Raw genomic sequence first — 17476 nt, 5'->3', positions numbered from 1 at the left:
TGAAGATCTGTGGGGCTTGAAGATTTTGTAACGAAATAACAAGGGTTAAAGACCCATTAAGGGATTTACTTCAGTAAAGATTGATTGGAACGAATTGACCATTAATGAAATATAATTAGAAAATTAAGATCCTCTTTAAATTGAAACAGATTGATTTTTTCAGAAAAGAGAAAAGTGTTTGACACCTTTAAAAACCAGATGAAGTGAGACAAACGGATGGTTACATAATTGCTTTAAAATGGAGACTGAAACTGTGACTAAGTGAAAGTGTTGATTGTAAAGACTTGCCTTCTGTTTGAAAAGAAACCATTTTGACTAGCTATTTTGGATTACACTGAAAATAACTTTGGATTTTTGGGACTCCTATTCTGTCTAAAGAATAACAAGAACAGAAGAAATACAATGGAATTAAAAAAAACTTAAATTAACTGCGTAGCAACAAAAGATGTGGCGCAGGAACAAAAGTGAGGAAGCTGATGGATTTTACAGAGAACAGATTCTACAATAGAATTACAATGATATACAGAGTTTTAAGCACGGAAGTACTGATTTAGAAGTGGAATAATTATGAACAGATAAGGAAATGAAGAAATAAAATTGATAAAATTAACAGGCAATGCTTAAATGTTTAAATGAGTTTTAAATAAAAGCAGAAGGTGTCTATGGTGTAATAAAGATAGGAAAAAATAGAGGGTAATTAAAATAGAAATATGAAGTTAAGGTGGTCAAAAATGTTATTTCTGTAAAAGTATAATTTGATGTAACATGTTTTAATTTTAAACTGTAAAAAGTTGAGGAGGATAAATATGACTAATTGTTAATGATTAAATAATTATTGGATGATATAATAATACACAGATGGAAGTAATAATTTGGGATTGAATTTAACATATGTTGAATGATTTATATTAAGAAATAGGTGGGAAACACCCTGGAAGAGTATATTTGGAAATTGTTGATTAATAGACAAATATTTTGAAAAGAAAATACTTAAATTAAGACAGGCTGGTTATCAGCTGAAGTGGAGATGCGGAGGAAAATATGCTGGAAATCAGCCTAAATAAAAGATGCTGGAAATCAGCCAAACAATTGTTGGGAGTAGGGAGGAGGATGCTGGAAATCAGCCAAATAAAATATGCTGGAAATCAGCCAAAATGCTGGAAATCAGCCAAATAATAGTCGGAGTTATGGAGAAGATTATGCTGAAATTCAGCCAAAACAAGATATGCTGGAAATCAGCCAAATAATAGGTGGAGCTATGGAGGATAAAATGCTGGAAATCAGCCAAACTGAACTATGCTGGAAATTAGCTAAACAATAGTTGGAGATATATATAAAGGGTGAAAAAGAAAATATTGGAAAATAACTAAAATGAAATGAAAAAATTTTGAGATCCCTGTGTAAAAATTTAAGATTTGAAGATTGGATGGAATGGGTCTAGATATTAAATAAGAATTTTGATTAATAAATGGAAATAAAAATTAAGTTGCATATATTTGGAATTAAGATTGGTGATGATAAAGTAGTAAGGTAAACATTTAGATTAAGAGATTAGATTACTTTTTAAAATTTGTATTTTGATATTGTTAAAAGAAGCAATGGAGAAAAATTTGGAAAGAACTGGATTGATTTTTGATATAATGGAATGGTTTAATTAAGATGCTAGAATTTATGTTATAAACATTTGTCTTTATTTGGATTTTTTTTTTTTAAAGATGTAATGGTGAAAATTTTTTTATGAAAATGTAAGCAAGATTACCGTATTTTCCGGCGTATAAGACGACTGGGCATATAAGATGACCCCGACTTTTCCTGTTAAAATATAGGGTTTGAGCTATACTCGCCGTATAAGACTACCCCTCTTCCAACGCACACCAAATAAAAATTAAAAAACATCAACTGGCTCACCCACAATGTAAAAGCAGTTGTGCTAGACCCAAAATGGCCCCTACAACAAGCAGGAACCTCACACAGCCACAAAGAGCCCAAAAAAACAACTTTCACACTTTACACACACACAGCGCAACACAACTGGCTCACCCACAATGTAAAAGCAGCTGTGCTAGACCCAAAATGGCCCCTGCAACAAGCAGGAACCTCACACAGCCACAAAAAGCCCCCAAAAAACAACTTTCACACTTTACACACACAAAATTCCACATACAGCTTTGTGAGATTTTGTGTGTTTGTGTAGTTAGAGCGAAACACTATAGAAACACACTAAATCTCAGAAAGCTGCACAAATATTATTTTATTTTATTTTATTTTTATTTTTATATGAAAACTACATTTAAAACTTCCTAAACTTTAAATGGCTAGTCTAAAAAAGAACAACTAAAAAAAACCCCAATTAACAATTTTTTTTAAAGCTCCCAAAGGGGAAAAAAACTTACCCAATAGAACAGGGGTCTCCAACCTTGGCAACTTTAAGACTTGTAGACTTCAACTCCCAGAATTCCTCAGCCAGCTTCATTTTGCTGGCTGAGGAATTCTAGGAGTTGAAGTCCACAACTCCCTGCCTGCTTGATTGCAGGCAAGGAGTGGCTTGCTGATGGAATGGATTCAGGCAAGCGAAGCAAGGCAAGCGTTGCGACTAGCAACTAAGGTAAGCAAGCTGGAGGGGGAAAACTTTTTTCCTTTTACATGGCTCTGGCGATCCCAGCTGAGTTGCCTGATTAGCAGGCAAAGCTGGGATCATTAGAGCTTGGATCGGGCTGGTCTGCCTGGTTACAGGAGAACAACACGCAGCGTATTATTATTATTATTATTATTATTATTATTATTATTATTATTATTATTATTATTATTATTATTATTATTAATTGAATTTGTATATCGCCCTACTCCCGAAGGACTCAGGGCGGTGAACAGCCAAATAAAAATATATATACTACAAATGTTAAAAAACCATTAAAATACAATTAAATAATTGGCCTGAAAAACAAAATTTAAAACACCTCAAATTCATAAGACAAATTTAAAATTTAAAAATTTTAAAATTTTTTAAAAAGTTTAAAAGAGAGGTTAGGCCAGGCCGGCCTGCTGGAAAAGAAATGTTTTGATGGCACGGTGGAAAGCGCGCAGGTCCGGGATCCTCCGTATCTCCGAGGGGAGCTCATTCCAGATGGCAGGTGTCCCCACAGAGAAGGCTCTCCCCCTGGGGGCCGCCAGTCAACATTGTTTGGCCGACGGCACCCTGAGGAGCCCCTCTCTATGGGAGAGTACTGGTCGGTGAGAGGCCACTGGTGGCAGAAGGCGGTCTCATAGATACCCCGGTCCTAAACCATGGAGCGCTCTAAAGGTGGTAATCAAAACCTTGAAGCGCACCCGGAAGACCACTGGGAGCCAGTGCAGCTTGCACAAGAGGGGGGGGCCACATGGGAGCGCCCCGTCGCTCCCATAACCACCCGCGCGACCGCATTCTGGACCAGCTGGCGCCTCCGGGTGCTCAAGGGGAGCCCCATGTAGAGAGCATTGCAGTAGTCCAGGCGGGAAGTGACAAGGGCATGAGTGACCGTATTTAACGAGTCCCGATTCAGAAAGGGATGCAACTGGCGAATCAGGCGAACCTGATAAAACGGCCTCCCGGCCACAGCCGTCAAGTGCTCTTCTAAAGACAGCTGTGAGTCCAGGAGGATCCCAAGTTGCGAGCCCTCTCCATGGGGGCCAATGACTCGCCCCCAATAGTCAGTGATGGCACCAACTGACTATATCGGGATGTCGGAAACCACAGCCACTCGGTCTTGGATGGGTTGAGCCTAAGTCTGTTCCTCCCCATCCAGATCCGTACAGCCTCCAGGCACCAGGACATCACTTCAAGGGGATCAAGGTAGGTAAAATGAGGACCCGGTTTGTGGGGGCAATAAGCTGACTTTGTATAAAAAAATAACACCGCTTGGGGGGGCCTGAAAGCCCTACTAAGCAGATATATACAAAAGTATGAAGGCTATTGCTTAACGCATTGTAAGCCTCTCTGAGTCTCCGGAAAAGAGCGGCATATAAATCGAACCAATAAATAAATCTGTCAGAAATGGTATAGGGTCTGCTGCTTGGGCAGAAAGCTAAACTAGATGACCTACAAGGTCCCTTCCAATTCTGTTATACATTGGCAACATAAAGTTTTATCTTGTCCCCTTCTGGCTTAGAGAAACTAACAAGACAAAAATTTAAAGATTTATGATTTCTACTAAGATTTATCTCGAATTGTAATGATCAACTAAGACAGAGGTAATAAAGTTCATGTTCTATAGTTGCTATAATATACAACTGCCATTAGTGTATCCAGCATAGGCAGTGGCAAGGGAGTTGTAGTCCAAAGTATACTGAAGTTATCTAGCTTGTGCAGCCCAGTTCCAAACGGGTTACAGCGCAGTTTTGGGCCAAGGGCCAGGGGTTGGAGACCCTTACCCTAATGGATCTCCAGGCCAAATGGCAGAACCAGGTCTTCAGGCTTTTCCTAAATATTACTGAAGTTTGTGGAACCAGTATAGCTTGTGTTTATCCCTGCATAGCTTTTATAACTACAATATAAGAACAAATTAGCAGAAACAAATCAAAACAAAAAAGCCAAGAACCACCAAAACAAACTCATCATGAAAGAAACATCTCAGATACCATACCTTGCTACTTGCTTTTGCAGACTTTTTCTTTTTTGAACTATCTTTCCAAAGAGATTCTAGGCTTATATATGCTTGTAAACTCCAGTCATATAGGCGAAGGCCAGTTACCTTTCAAAAACCAATGTTATGATGATAGTCATTTTAAGAGGTATACTTTGGCTTTATCAACTTCAATAAACAGTACATTTTTAAATTTAGGTAAGTAGTATAGCAAATCATGACAAATCTGTAATTATAAAGTAAACAAGACAGCAAGAAATAACTGCTACTTTATTCAACTTATACTAAGATACCTTAATCATATACAAACATTGATATTCCCATTATACAACATTTTCAATTTCTCCAGTGCCACCATAAAAGTGAATTTATAGGTCAGCCACAAGTATTGCTCAGTATGACTCTGTTATAATATAAATAAAGTATATAGTTGAGGTTTATTTGGAAAAGGTAGCACAAAACAAAAAAAGGATCTGATTTTCTTATCAAATTTGAAATAAACTGTAAGCAGAAATCTTGGTTTACATTATTGCTTATAGAAACAAAGAGAAATTCCTGTGCCTATTTTACATAGCAACATCTTGCACTTAATCCCATATTGACAAGCAGTATTTCCAGAAAGGTTTTGAGGGGCCTCAAATCTGTATAGAGGAGAGGACAATTCTTTTTCCTTGTGTAAACACCCTTAAATTTCCATGCTATGATTCAGTAGAAAACAAATTACAGAGTTACAACATGTGAACAGATGTAGCTAAAACTATGATTTAGAGAAGTGTGAGACTTGACAGAAACAAATGAAAATATTTGTTTTCTCTGAGAACATTTAGTTTAAAAACTGAAATTCTGAATTTCAGCTGCAAAAGCAGGTATACATAAGTTCTGTGTAATCATTAACAGAACCAAAAACTTTCACCCTTTAAACAATTTGAGCTACAATCATTTCACATTTAAAAGAATATTATATTTTCAGGACTCATATAATAGATGTCAAGAGTGATTCACTCTTTATCTGGTTACTTCTTTGCTCTCAGCTTGACTACAATCAGGAGGGGGATGGTTGGAATGTCTGGGGTGGGAATGGAATGCCAAAACTCTGCCTGCAGATTGTGAGACCCTTTTGCCAATCCCAAAATCATGCTGCGCAGGTGTTTGAATGATGCAAGCCGTTCTCATAGCAAAAGGAGTTGATTTAATTGGATAACACAATGAACTGAGGGGGGTGGCCAAAGGGGAAAAGCAAATTAAACTCTGTGGGCTTTCACGTGGGAAACTCAGAGATGGTTTTGTTTCTTCTGTGCCAATGTATTGTATTCAATAAAGTTTTACTTTTTGGGAATAACAATGTCCCAGGAGTTCTTTTTTTGGATTCGCTAGCTGGACAGCTGACAATCTATAGAGCTTTGTTCTATGGTTCAATATTTAGTGTTGGAAAATATTGTACGATCTCAAATTATATTCAAGAAAGGATGGCTATACAGTGCTAATATACTTTTTAAGATGCAACTGATTTAAGTAGACACACTTTATAGGCACCCCATAAAATTAATACACAAAGCTGCTGCAACTTGATATTTCAATATTTGTATTGTTTCATGAGCAACACTATCAAGCTATTTGTGCAGACTTAATTTTAGCATTTATAAAATAAAGAAACAAATTATTCAATTATGTAAAAAAAACCTGTCTTCAACAGAAAAGGAAAACATAACTGACGAGAAAAGAAACTACAGAAACCCACAAAGTTTTTTCATAAGAGGCTCTGCAGAAAAAAATAGTGATATTAAGTATGTGCTAATGAGAACATTTGGTCTCCTGGATTATTCATTAAGGAAATAGAATTAGACTTGCAAATTCCTAAAATCTCCTTAACTGATATACTGGGATAAATAATGAATAATGATGGACTGAAACTAAGTAGACTCAACTATGTTTGTATATGTGTGCACCCAGACATATTCACTCATGTCTATATTTACACTATATTTACCCAACACTTTGGACTAATTATATTATTTAAGTAAAATTACAAGATTTCAAGAAATATAAGGGTACAAAAAAAGGATTATCTTCAATAATTACCTTGGCAACAGCAACTGTTTGCTGTGGATAGTAGACAGCAATACCAATCCCCATGAAGCTTATTGGATACACCAATCTTTTAATTTTAGAACCTATTCCATAGAAGAAATGTTACTTCTAATGTATGATATACTGATGAAAGATGAAATTAAAAGGGCTTACTTACTTACTTATTTATAGTACGGCATACAATGTCAGGGAAATTTACAAATGCTACACACAATGCAATCCCGATAGCCTTAATTGATGGTTCATTCTATTTAATGCTTGTTGCCTATCCTTGGTGCACCACAGGGGACAAATTAGTTTATACTAGTTGACTAGTGGTTTCTAGGTTGCTGACTCTTCCAAGCTCCTCTGTTTGTCTCATCTCACCTTGCCTCGTGTTACGCTGTCTCGCATCCGGCTAGGTCCAGAGCCGGCTTCCCCTCACCGCACACACAAATGTAGTTAGGTTTTTCCTATCAAAGTGGTATCCATTTATCTACTTGCAATATTGCATGCTTTCAAATGGGTAGGACCTGGGGAGGAAGTGACGGGAGCACACTCTGTCTCACAGAACTGGGCTCGAACCGCCAGTGTAGACCATTTCTGGCCAGCAGTTCCAGCGTCATTAAGCCACTGCATCACCGTGTCCCCAAAGGGGCAGATTCTCAGCCAGATGAATTACTTTGGCAATAAGTAGATTGGGGAAAGTATGTTAAATGATGGCAATTAGATATAAAGATATAGGAAAACAGGATAGTGAAGAGCAAAGGAATACTAAACACTGTAGCAAGATGATGCAAGCCTGGCTTTGGTCATTGAAAGATCCTACCCACATATTCTTAATTTATAATTCGGTCTCCAAATTCTAAAACATCTTGAAAAGTACATATTGTCTAGCCACATAGATAGATTCAACAAGTGATAAAAGACTTGCTCTGGTAATTAAATGCTGTTTATGAATAACCAGTGTTTATACTGTGTCAGATTATTCATTTATCAATCTAGCCCAGAAGGATCTCTGATTAATAGCAGAGACAAGGTTTAGTCAGGATTCTTTTCTACCTCTACTTCATCTACTAGAGACTGAGAATTTATACCATATACAACATGTACCTTATAGCTAAGCCATGATCTTTAACATATGAATTCAGCAACAATATGAAAACAATGCTTACTTGTGATGTATCTCTATTATATACATAGTAATTGATGGCTTTAAAAGAGGATCATGATTTATGTAATGTTATTCTGTACAAGAATATGTACATTCTCACTGTATAAAAATGACTCATTAAATGCATAATCATCATGTTCCTTAATGGAATTTACTTTTAAATTAGTTGGTACAATTGTTGGTTTGTAATAGGTATTTTTACATTTTTATTATACATGGTCCTCTTGTCTGAAACATGTTGAGCTTATTCCAAATAAATTCTAATGCTGATGTATTGAAATTTTTATTTGTAATTTAATGATGGTAACACTCTGGTTGAGCATCACAGTATCAATTAATTGTATATTGCACTTTAAGTTCTGCTTTGCTGAAAGAGAAAATGGACACCAACATTTGAACAAACATTGAAAACAAACATACCTCTTGCCAAGAACAATCCAACAATACCAGCGAAACCTATAACACCAAGCCTTGGATAAAATCCTGGAGGTGGAGCTTTGATGATTTCATAACTCTCTTAAAAAAAACAGCATTACATTACCTATTTATACCCATTTACTAGAGCATTTAAATATTATTCCAGACTTTAAATTATTATTTTTATGTTTCCATTATCAATAGCTAGTTACGAAATTAGAAATACATTTGATATATTAATATCTAATATAATAAAGGTATATAATTAGGAAGATATTTGTGCGGTGTCCTTGTGACAATCTTGTTGGTAGATTAGACTAAGAAACAATGACTGACTAAGAAGTATCAATCAACTTTTATGTTTAATTACAATTTGAATCAGGTACACCTGCCATAGTCAAATATTAACAATTGGTTCTTTTGTTTCCCGTTCTTTACTGTTGTCACTGTTCATTGGTAATTAGCATATCAAGATCCATTTCCCAGGTCAGCATTACATTTGAAATGTAACTGTATGGTGTGTGTTTTTTTTGTTTGTTATTTAAAAAGCTGTTTGTTCTCTTGGAATTTCCTGAAGTTTAGACTGGAAATTTTAAAAAAATTAAATGTAATTTAATTTTTTTGCATTCAGATTAAGACATTTAAAATTTTGATCAAGTTTTAGACTTTTTATTAGATTGACACACTTTATCATACAAGTAAATACAATATATTATACATTACTTTCTTGAAATCCCTTCCTCTTCAATGTGTGTTCTGTGAAAGGAAGAAGGTTAAGGAATAGGACATTGTTTAAAGAAATTGTGTGCTTTTTTTTACTGCACCCTCTCAGAGTGGTGAGTTTGAAGAGGAAAGGATTTATAGAGAGTAAGGTATTTGCATAGTGTGCCCACAATGTAATTTATTGCTTTTGATATGTGGAAGAATAAATAGCTTATTCTCTTGTAATTCCTTCCTCTTCAATCTCCCCACTTTGAAGGAGAAAACAACACAGATCAGGCATAGGACAATGCATATTGCCTGTAATGGCGATCATTGATTGAGGGACACTGTAAAAGTCATAAATTGTCTTAAATTGGTTATAAAGTTATTTTTTCAGTCCTATCATAACTTTGAATGGTTGCTGAATAAATAATTGGTAAGCAAGGATTATCCGTACTTGCTGAAATGTATGATAGAGCCTGTAGATTACTAACTTCTCTGTTAAAACAGTGGCAAATTGTAACTGAAGAAACGGATGTTCAGCAAGGACTACCTATATCATGAAATTCGTAAGAATTGTTCCTTATTGCTCACCTCCAACTCTCATGTTATTAAAGCAGCCTAAACAAATTTTTTGCTCAAGAAGTAACTTAATGAAATTATCTGAAAGAATGTTAAGGACTGTTATAATTAGGCAACAGGAAAATATATGCCAGGGGAATGTTAAAAGAGGAGAGAGAGAAAGAGAGGTATTGGGTTCTGGAACTGTTCAAGTAGACATTAAATAGCATTTATTAAAGATGCTTCAGTTTGGATTTCTACACAGAACACAGGGTTTGTACTCTGGATCCCAAATGGTATTTTCAACTATACAAACATTACTTACTTTCACTATAAATGCCTACATCTAAACTGAATTTAGATATCTGAAGTCTAATTATATAAAATATCTTCCAAATAATCTTTTTAAGTATCCTACTCTTATCAGAAGGGGACGTTGTCTTACCTGAATGTCCATTTTGTCCTCGATGCTCCTCCACTCCACTATATGGGTTTCCTTCACCGTCATTAGATCGACTAGGTGCCAATCAAATTTTCCTCCACAGCTTTGTCCCGCCTCCTCCAACTGCGCATGTCCAGTCTTTTCACGAAGTCCCTCCAGAACTATCACCAGACTGTAACCCTAGGAACTGCAGGACCTGAAGCATCGACCTCAATGTAACCTTCCTACACAGTCATCATGGTACTTCCACTGTAGAGGAAAAATAAAGAAAACCCCAGCCGGACCAGGTGATGGACAAATACTGGGCGGGTCGGAGTGGCGGAACATCGAGGACAAAATGGACGTTCAGGTAAGACAACGTCCCCTTTTTCTCCTTGATGCTCCGCCACTCCACTATATGGGACTTACCCAAGCCTAAGTCATTTGGGAGGGAACTGCACCCATCCCCTGGCCACGGCTGGGAATTATTGCTTGTAAAACCCTCCTGCCAAAAGCCGCATCTGCGGATGCAAATGTGTCTAATCGGTAGTGTCTTATAAAAGAGGATATAGATGACCAAGTGGCCGCTCTACAAATTTCGTCTATAGATGCTTGAGCGGCCCAAGCTACCGAAGTAGCCGCACTTCTCGTAGAATGTGGAACTATACCCCCAGGGACTTGAGAACCTTTCAATTTATATGCAGCAGAAATGCATAACTTAATCCATCTGCCAATCGTTGCTGATGAAACTTTCTGACCCATAGTTGATGGCAGAAATGAGACCAATAAGGCTTCTGACTTTCTGAATTCAGCTGTCCTAGATAAGTAATATTTCAGTGCTCGACGTACATCTAACGTGTGCCACCTCTTCTCCATCGGATGTTTCGGATCTGGACAGAAGTTTGGTAATATAATCTCCTGAGCACGATGAAAAATTGAATTGATTTTAGGAATGAACGTCGGATCCAGTTTCATGACAACTCTATCCGGGAAGAACACGCACAAATCCTTTCGAATTGACAATGCTGCCAATTCCGACACTCTCCTAGCTGATGTTATAGCCAACAAAAACGCTAATTTGACTGTCAGATGATGTACAGAGGATTCCTTGATGGGCTCGTAAGGTGCAGATGTTAAAGACTGTAAAACCAAGTTAAGATCCCAATTCGGAAATCTATGTACCACAGGTGGTCTTAAATTTACTGCACCATGCAAGAATGATTTGATTCTTTCATCATGCGTTAGAGGGTGACTCTTATCCGTAGATAGCACTGTGGCTAACGCTGCCACCTGGCGTGTCAGAGTTGCTGGAGCCAGACTTTTATCTAAACCTAACTGAAGGAATCTAAGAATGTCTTGAATGGACGCAGATGTGGGATCTGTATGGTGTTCTAAACACCAAAGAGCAAACTTTCTCCAAGTCGCGTTGTAAATACGAATTGTGGCTGGCCGTCTGGCTGCTTGAATAGTGGCAATAACATCATTCGGTAAATGGTCCTTCATGAGACGAATCCGTTCAAGCGCCAGAAGGTCAATTGCAGCCATTCCGGGTTTGGATGAAAGACTGCTCCTTGACTTAGAGAAGTACTGTCCAGTGGCAACTTCCATGGTTTGTCTATCGATCGATCCTTGAGGTCTGCAAACCACTCCCGACGTGGCCAGTACGGAGCTATCAAAATGAGGTCCGCCTTTTCGCCCATCATTTTTCTGATTACATGTGGAATGATAGGAATAGGTGGAAATGCGTAAAGAAGTCCCTTCAGCCAAGGGGCCCTCAGCGCATCTTGATCTTCTGCACCCGGAGACGGGAATCTTGAGAAGAACCTTGGGAGTTGTTTGTTCTTCTCTGTTGCAAACAAGTCCACTATCGGGGTTCCATACTTGGTCACAATCAGATTGAAAAGTCGTGGATGCAACCTCCATTCTGCCTGATCTATTATTCCTCTGCTCAGCCAATCTGCTTGTTGATTTAGTGAACCTGAAATGTGTTCTGCTCTTATCGATAGTACGTTCCTTTCTGCCCATGCCATCAATCTCTCTGTCTCGATCATGAGAGACTTGGACCTTGTTCCTCCCTGCCTGTTTAGGTGGGCCTTCGTGGCCATGTTGTCCGTGAGGATTAAAACATGTTTCTGCGCTACCTTCCTGTGGAAGTGTCGAAGTGCTAGTCTGACCGCCCTCAGTTCTAACCAGTTTATGCTCTGTTGTTTCTCGGTCAACGACCAAGTCCCTTGAGCTAATTGAGAGTCCAGATGAGCCCCCCATCCTAGCAGACTTGCATCTGTTGTCAGAATGACTCTGGCTGGTTCTAGAAACAGAGTCCCCTTGTATAAGGCTGGGGATAACCACCATTTCAGCAAAAGTCTCACAGATGGGGGAACCTTGATCTTTGTTAAGGAGTTGGCTACTCCTTGTTTCTGAAATGGCAATAGAAGCCATTGCAGCTGACAAGAATGGCGTCTGGCCCATGGTACAATGTTGGTAGACGAGATCAGTTTTCCCAAAAGTTGGGACAGCACTAACAGGGAAACTGTTCTGTGAGATAGTACCTGTGAAATCAAGTTCCTTATGCTGTTTTGTCTGTCGTTCGAAAGATACACCAGACCTTGTTTTGAGTCTATAATTGCTCCCAAGTGCAATATCCTTGTTGTGGGTACTAAATGACTCTTGTCCCAATTTATCGTGAGACCATGTTCTTGTAGCGATTTGATCACCCTTTCTCTGTCCAATTGAGCCTTTTGTACTGTCGATGACAGTATCAGTATGTCGTCCAAATAGCATACAATCTTACCGACTGCTCTCTGAGAGTGGCCGCCACTGCTGCCATCAGTTTCGTGAACATCCGAGGGGCTGATGATAGCCCAAAGGGCATAGCCTGGTATTGAAAATGTTGGGTTCCGTAAGCAAATCTGAGAAATTTGCGGTGCGCAGGGTGGATGGGAACATGAAGGTATGCCTCCTTCAGATCAATGGATTGCATGAGATCGTTTGATCGAACACATCCGAGTAATGTCCTCAAGGAATGCATTTTGAAGCGGCGGTACCTCACGTGGAGCTTCAAATGTTTCAGATTTAGAATACCCCACCATCCACCCGAGCTTTTGGGCACAAGAAATAAGATCGAATAAAAGCCCTTTGTCTCCTGAAGTTGAGGAACCTTTTCGATGGCTTCTATTTCCAGTAAATGCTGTATCTCCAGTTCCATGAGATGTTGTTTGGACTGAATCGATGGTAAGGGACATTGAATATAACAGGAAGGGGGAGATGAAATGAACTCCAGCTGAAGTCCGTCCGTTACAGTTTGTATTATCCAATTGTCCGTTGTTGACATTTCCCATTGGTGATAGAACAATTGGATTTTGCCGCCAATGGGAAGATTCATCAAGGAGTCATTTTCCGCGACGGAAGGAACGATAACTCGTTCCTCTAAATGGACGTTTGAACCCGGCCTGGCGTCTTCCCCTATCCCGAAAGGAAGATCTGTCTGTGGAGCTGTTGTATTGTTGGGAAGATGGACGTGAAAAATAGGACCCTCCGAATCCCTGCTCAGGACGAAATGGCTGACGGGGAAACGGAGAAAACCGACGATCAGGGCGTCTGTAAGATAAAGGTAATACTTTCTTTTTATCCCGTCCTTCCACTAGAATGGCATCCAAAGATTTTCCAAACAACGAATGACCTTGATATGGTGCTGATGTCAAGCGCCATTTTGATTTCATATCTGCGCGCCATTGGCGTAACCATAAGAGACGTCTAGAAGTAACAGTAGACGCAAGAGCTCTAGAAGCAAATTTTGCAGCGTCTAAAGAAGCATCTGCGGCATATTCCGCTGCCGCGATCAATTTGGCCATATCATGTTGGAGACGATTATCTTGAGGCGGAACTCTGTCCTTCAGTTGTCTGAGCCATACTAGTGAAGCTCTATTGAAAAAAGAAGCGGATGTAGCTGCCCTGATAGCCCAGGCTGCTGCTTGATGGGTTTTTTTGAAAGTTAGCTCCGCTCTTCTATCTTCCTGTTTCAAACCATCTCCCGCATCTCCAACTAACACAGATGACGAAGAAAGACTGGCTACTGGCTCATCTACTGATGGTACTGTAAAAGCGTATCTAATTTCGGAGATGCACAATAAAGCTTTTTTCAAAGTTATTGGGAGCTGAAATTGAACCAGGTCATTCCCAAGGTTTCTGGACAACTTGGGCAAATAGATCAGGATATGGAATAAAATCACAATCAGAAGTAGGTACTGGGAAAAGATTATTCATCGAATCAACCAGATTATTGGAAGGATTGGTTAGTATTATTGGTTAGTATCAATATCCATATTTGTAGCTACCTTCGCTTTGCGAAGGAGTGACTTAAATAGAGCGGGTTTAAATAGACCTTGGAATGCCGGCTTGTCAGCCACGTCCCCGTCATCATCAGATAGTTCAAAATCCTCCAGATTATCCTCTGGTTCTAACAGATCTGCTGTTCTACCACCTTACACAGAATGTGAATACTCAGCTCTAGGTGCGTGATAATGGCCAGTGTGGACAGCCACCGGGTCCTTAGGCACTACAGGTAAACCTGAGTGTTGTAAGCCTGCCTGGAAAATTTGGGTAAAAGTTTGGGCCAAAAAGGCCTGGACATCTATGGCCTGGTCAGCCAAGGTATCCTCCCCAAGTCTAAGTCCGGCCGCTGTTGGCGTGAAAGTGGCCTCTGGGACTGACCGGGTCAAATTTTTAAGGAAGGGCCCTGGTGGAACCGCCTCTTGTAATATAAATCCTTCTGGATTCTGGACCATATTCTGAACAGTCGCATCTGGGTCTGAAAGATTTTTTAGGTTAGAGACCGAATCCTGAGCCATGCTCTGTTGAACCTGGTCTAACTGGGGATGAAGTATAATTATGTCATTTTCCCCACTTTGAATAGTTGCCTGCGCCGAGCGCTTGGCCTTATCGAATTGTCTTTCCAAAGCATTATGTCTGCGCTGGTCTTGTCTAGTCATTCTCAAAGTCCCATCAGATTGAAAGGATTCATGATGGTGAGCATGCCCTGAAGCTTTGGTTTTAACCTTTTTTTGTCTCAGTGGCTTGGGGGAAGGAGCTCTAAGAGGAGATGGGGTCTGATCCAACTCGGAAGAAATTGCCTCCTCTGCCATAATCAGTCTCCCAACGCCCCCAAATTGGAATAAACAATTTAAAAAATATATACTTTCCTGTAATAAGCCAGTTGTTGATGATACTCAAAACAGTCAGGAGTTAGGACCCAGACCAAACGTTGGCACAGTCCTCACACTGCTTCTACCAGGCTCGGTTAGGCAGATAGCCCTCTAACCGCTCTGACAAGATGACAGTTGGGCGCAGTAACGGCGGTTAAAAATGGTGGTGCTATGAAAAACCGCCTCCAATTAGTGCCGTTTGATCCTTCCGGAATACTGTCAATAAACCGCTCGTCTTTTGGCGGCTTAAACCACTAGTTTGACAATTTGCCTCTTCCGGAAGCAACCTCCTGCTGATTCAAGTTTGCCGGCAAGGCAGGGACTGTAAAACCGCCGCTAAATTGAGGGCTATAATAGCAAGGGCGGTTCTGCCGGCGCGCCGGTTAACCAGCTCCACACTCGCGGCGAAAATCAGCTGAGGGAAAAGTTCGAACTTCCCTAAAGCTTTTAAATTGATCGCAATTAAGAGCAGCGGTAGGCGCCCCAGCCGGGAACGCCTGTCCGCGCAGCGAAAAAACACTCTTCCAATTAGTAGCCCTCTTCAAATTAGATCTAAATTAGTCGCTAAAACAATAGAGAAAAAGGCACTCCAGTCTGATCACCAGCGACTGAGTGAAAAGACTGGATATGCGCAGTTGGAGGAGGCGGGACAAAGCTGTGGAGGAAAATTTGATTGGCACCCAGTCGATCTAATGACGGTGAAGGAAACCCATATAGTGGAGTGGCGGAGCATCGAGGAGGAAAAGGGTGGTATATGACCTTATTCATAAAACAATCATAGGCAGCAGGAATGTAAGCAGATTGAATAATGAAGTTACTGTACTTTAAAAATATGTACAGTAATACAAGCACATAAGAGTATATTATAATATTTCCAAAATGTGTATAGTTTAATTTCTGGAAACATGCTCTCACCTTTAACATATTCACAGGCCTTTTCTACCTTAGGCATAGCTTTCCCAGTACAGTCCTAAAGAAGGCAAAGTTGAAACAACTATTAGTATGTTAAAATATTGCAGCATTTGTTCCAAAGCAATTTAAGTATGGGTATATAAGTATATAAGTACTGAAATTATTGTGTTTACAGTTTAGATTGCAAGAGAAACAGATTCTACTCAAATAATTTCTGCAATAAAAGCTACATGTTTATACAAATTATTCAGTTCTTGGGATGGTAACAAAATTAAATGCTATACCTGAACCCAAGCTGCATATGGCGCCAAAGAATGCCGCAGATGAAAAATAGTTTCTTCCAGTTGTGATTCTGGATCTTCCACATACTTTGATTTTGGTGATGGACTGGTATAGAGTGAAAGCTGTAAATAGCAGTAAATAGTTACTACTTATGTTCATGTTTCCATGAAAATACGACCTACCTCAAAAGTAAGGTGTAGCCTGATTTTTTTGGGGTGGGCATAAGGCCTACCCCAAAAATAAGCCCTAGAGAAGGGGGTGGGCGTGGCCAGCACAGGAGGCAGACCTTCTCTTCCCCGGTCACCTCATGGAGGCTCAGCCCCTTAATTGCGGCCCGCGGATCAGCTGTGCCAGCGAGGTCTGGGCAACTCGGCCCAGATCTCTGGAGCACCTCCCCAACCGCTGGCCTACCAGGGCCCCCTTTGCCAGTGGTCGCACTTCCCTGCATGAGCTTCATGGTGGCCCTGCAGCGGGACAGAGGAGGGGGGAGATTGCTCCTTCCACCTTTGCACCCCAGAACCCCGTCTTCCCTAGCTGCCAAGCCCCCTGCCTGCATCCTTCTCAATGGAGCAAGACGCACAGAAAACGTATGTGAACCCCTTGGGATTACGTGGAGTTTTGCATGAATTGGTCATAAAATGTCCTCTGAACTTCATCTAAGTCACAACAATAGAAAAACACAGTCTGCTTAAAATAATACTACACAAACATTAGATGTTGCCATGGTTTAATGGAACATAACATGTAAACATTCACAGTGCAGGGAGGAAAAAGTATGTGAACCTTTGGACTTAATAACTGGTTGACCCTCCTTTGGCAGCAATAACCTCAACCAAACGTTTCCTGTAGTTGCAGATTAGACCTGCACAACGATCTGGAGTAATTTTGGACCACCCCTCTTCACAAAACTGTTTCAGTGTAGCAATATTCTTGGGATGTCTGGTGTGAATCGCTCTCTTAAGGTCATGCCACAGCATTTCAATCGGGTTGAGGTCAGGACTCTGACTGGGCCACTCCAGAAGGCATATTCTGTGCTGTTGAAGCCATTTTTTTGTTGAATTACTTGTATGCTTTGGGTCATTGTCCTGTTGCATCACCTATCCTCTGCGGAGCTTCAGTT

General features: G+C 39.8%; 1 protein-coding gene across 5 annotated transcripts in view; it reads right to left on the bottom strand.

Moving 5' to 3' along the window:
- The window catches only part of APOO (apolipoprotein O), an 87379-nt gene that overhangs the window by 12456 nt on the left and 57447 nt on the right, over window positions 1-17476 (bottom strand). For all 5 annotated transcript variants that reach the window (XM_034433182.3, XM_087871345.1, XM_087871346.1 and 2 more), the window contains 5 exons: window positions 16359-16478; window positions 16078-16132; window positions 8281-8376; window positions 6699-6790; window positions 4620-4727 (listed from right to left, as the gene is read on the bottom strand). In XM_034433182.3, coding sequence (XP_034289073.1) covers window positions 4620-4727; window positions 6699-6790; window positions 8281-8376; window positions 16078-16132; window positions 16359-16478 — 471 coding nt within the window. The remainder of the gene's footprint in view (window positions 1-4619; window positions 4728-6698; window positions 6791-8280; window positions 8377-16077; window positions 16133-16358; window positions 16479-17476) is intronic.

Source organism: Pantherophis guttatus, chromosome 5 (genome assembly GCF_059756535.1).
Source record: "Pantherophis guttatus breed Tessera chromosome 5, ASM5975653v1, whole genome shotgun sequence".
Classification (NCBI taxonomy): domain Eukaryota; kingdom Metazoa; phylum Chordata; class Lepidosauria; order Squamata; family Colubridae; genus Pantherophis; species Pantherophis guttatus.
This window is presented reverse-complemented; position numbering and strand designations above follow the sequence as displayed.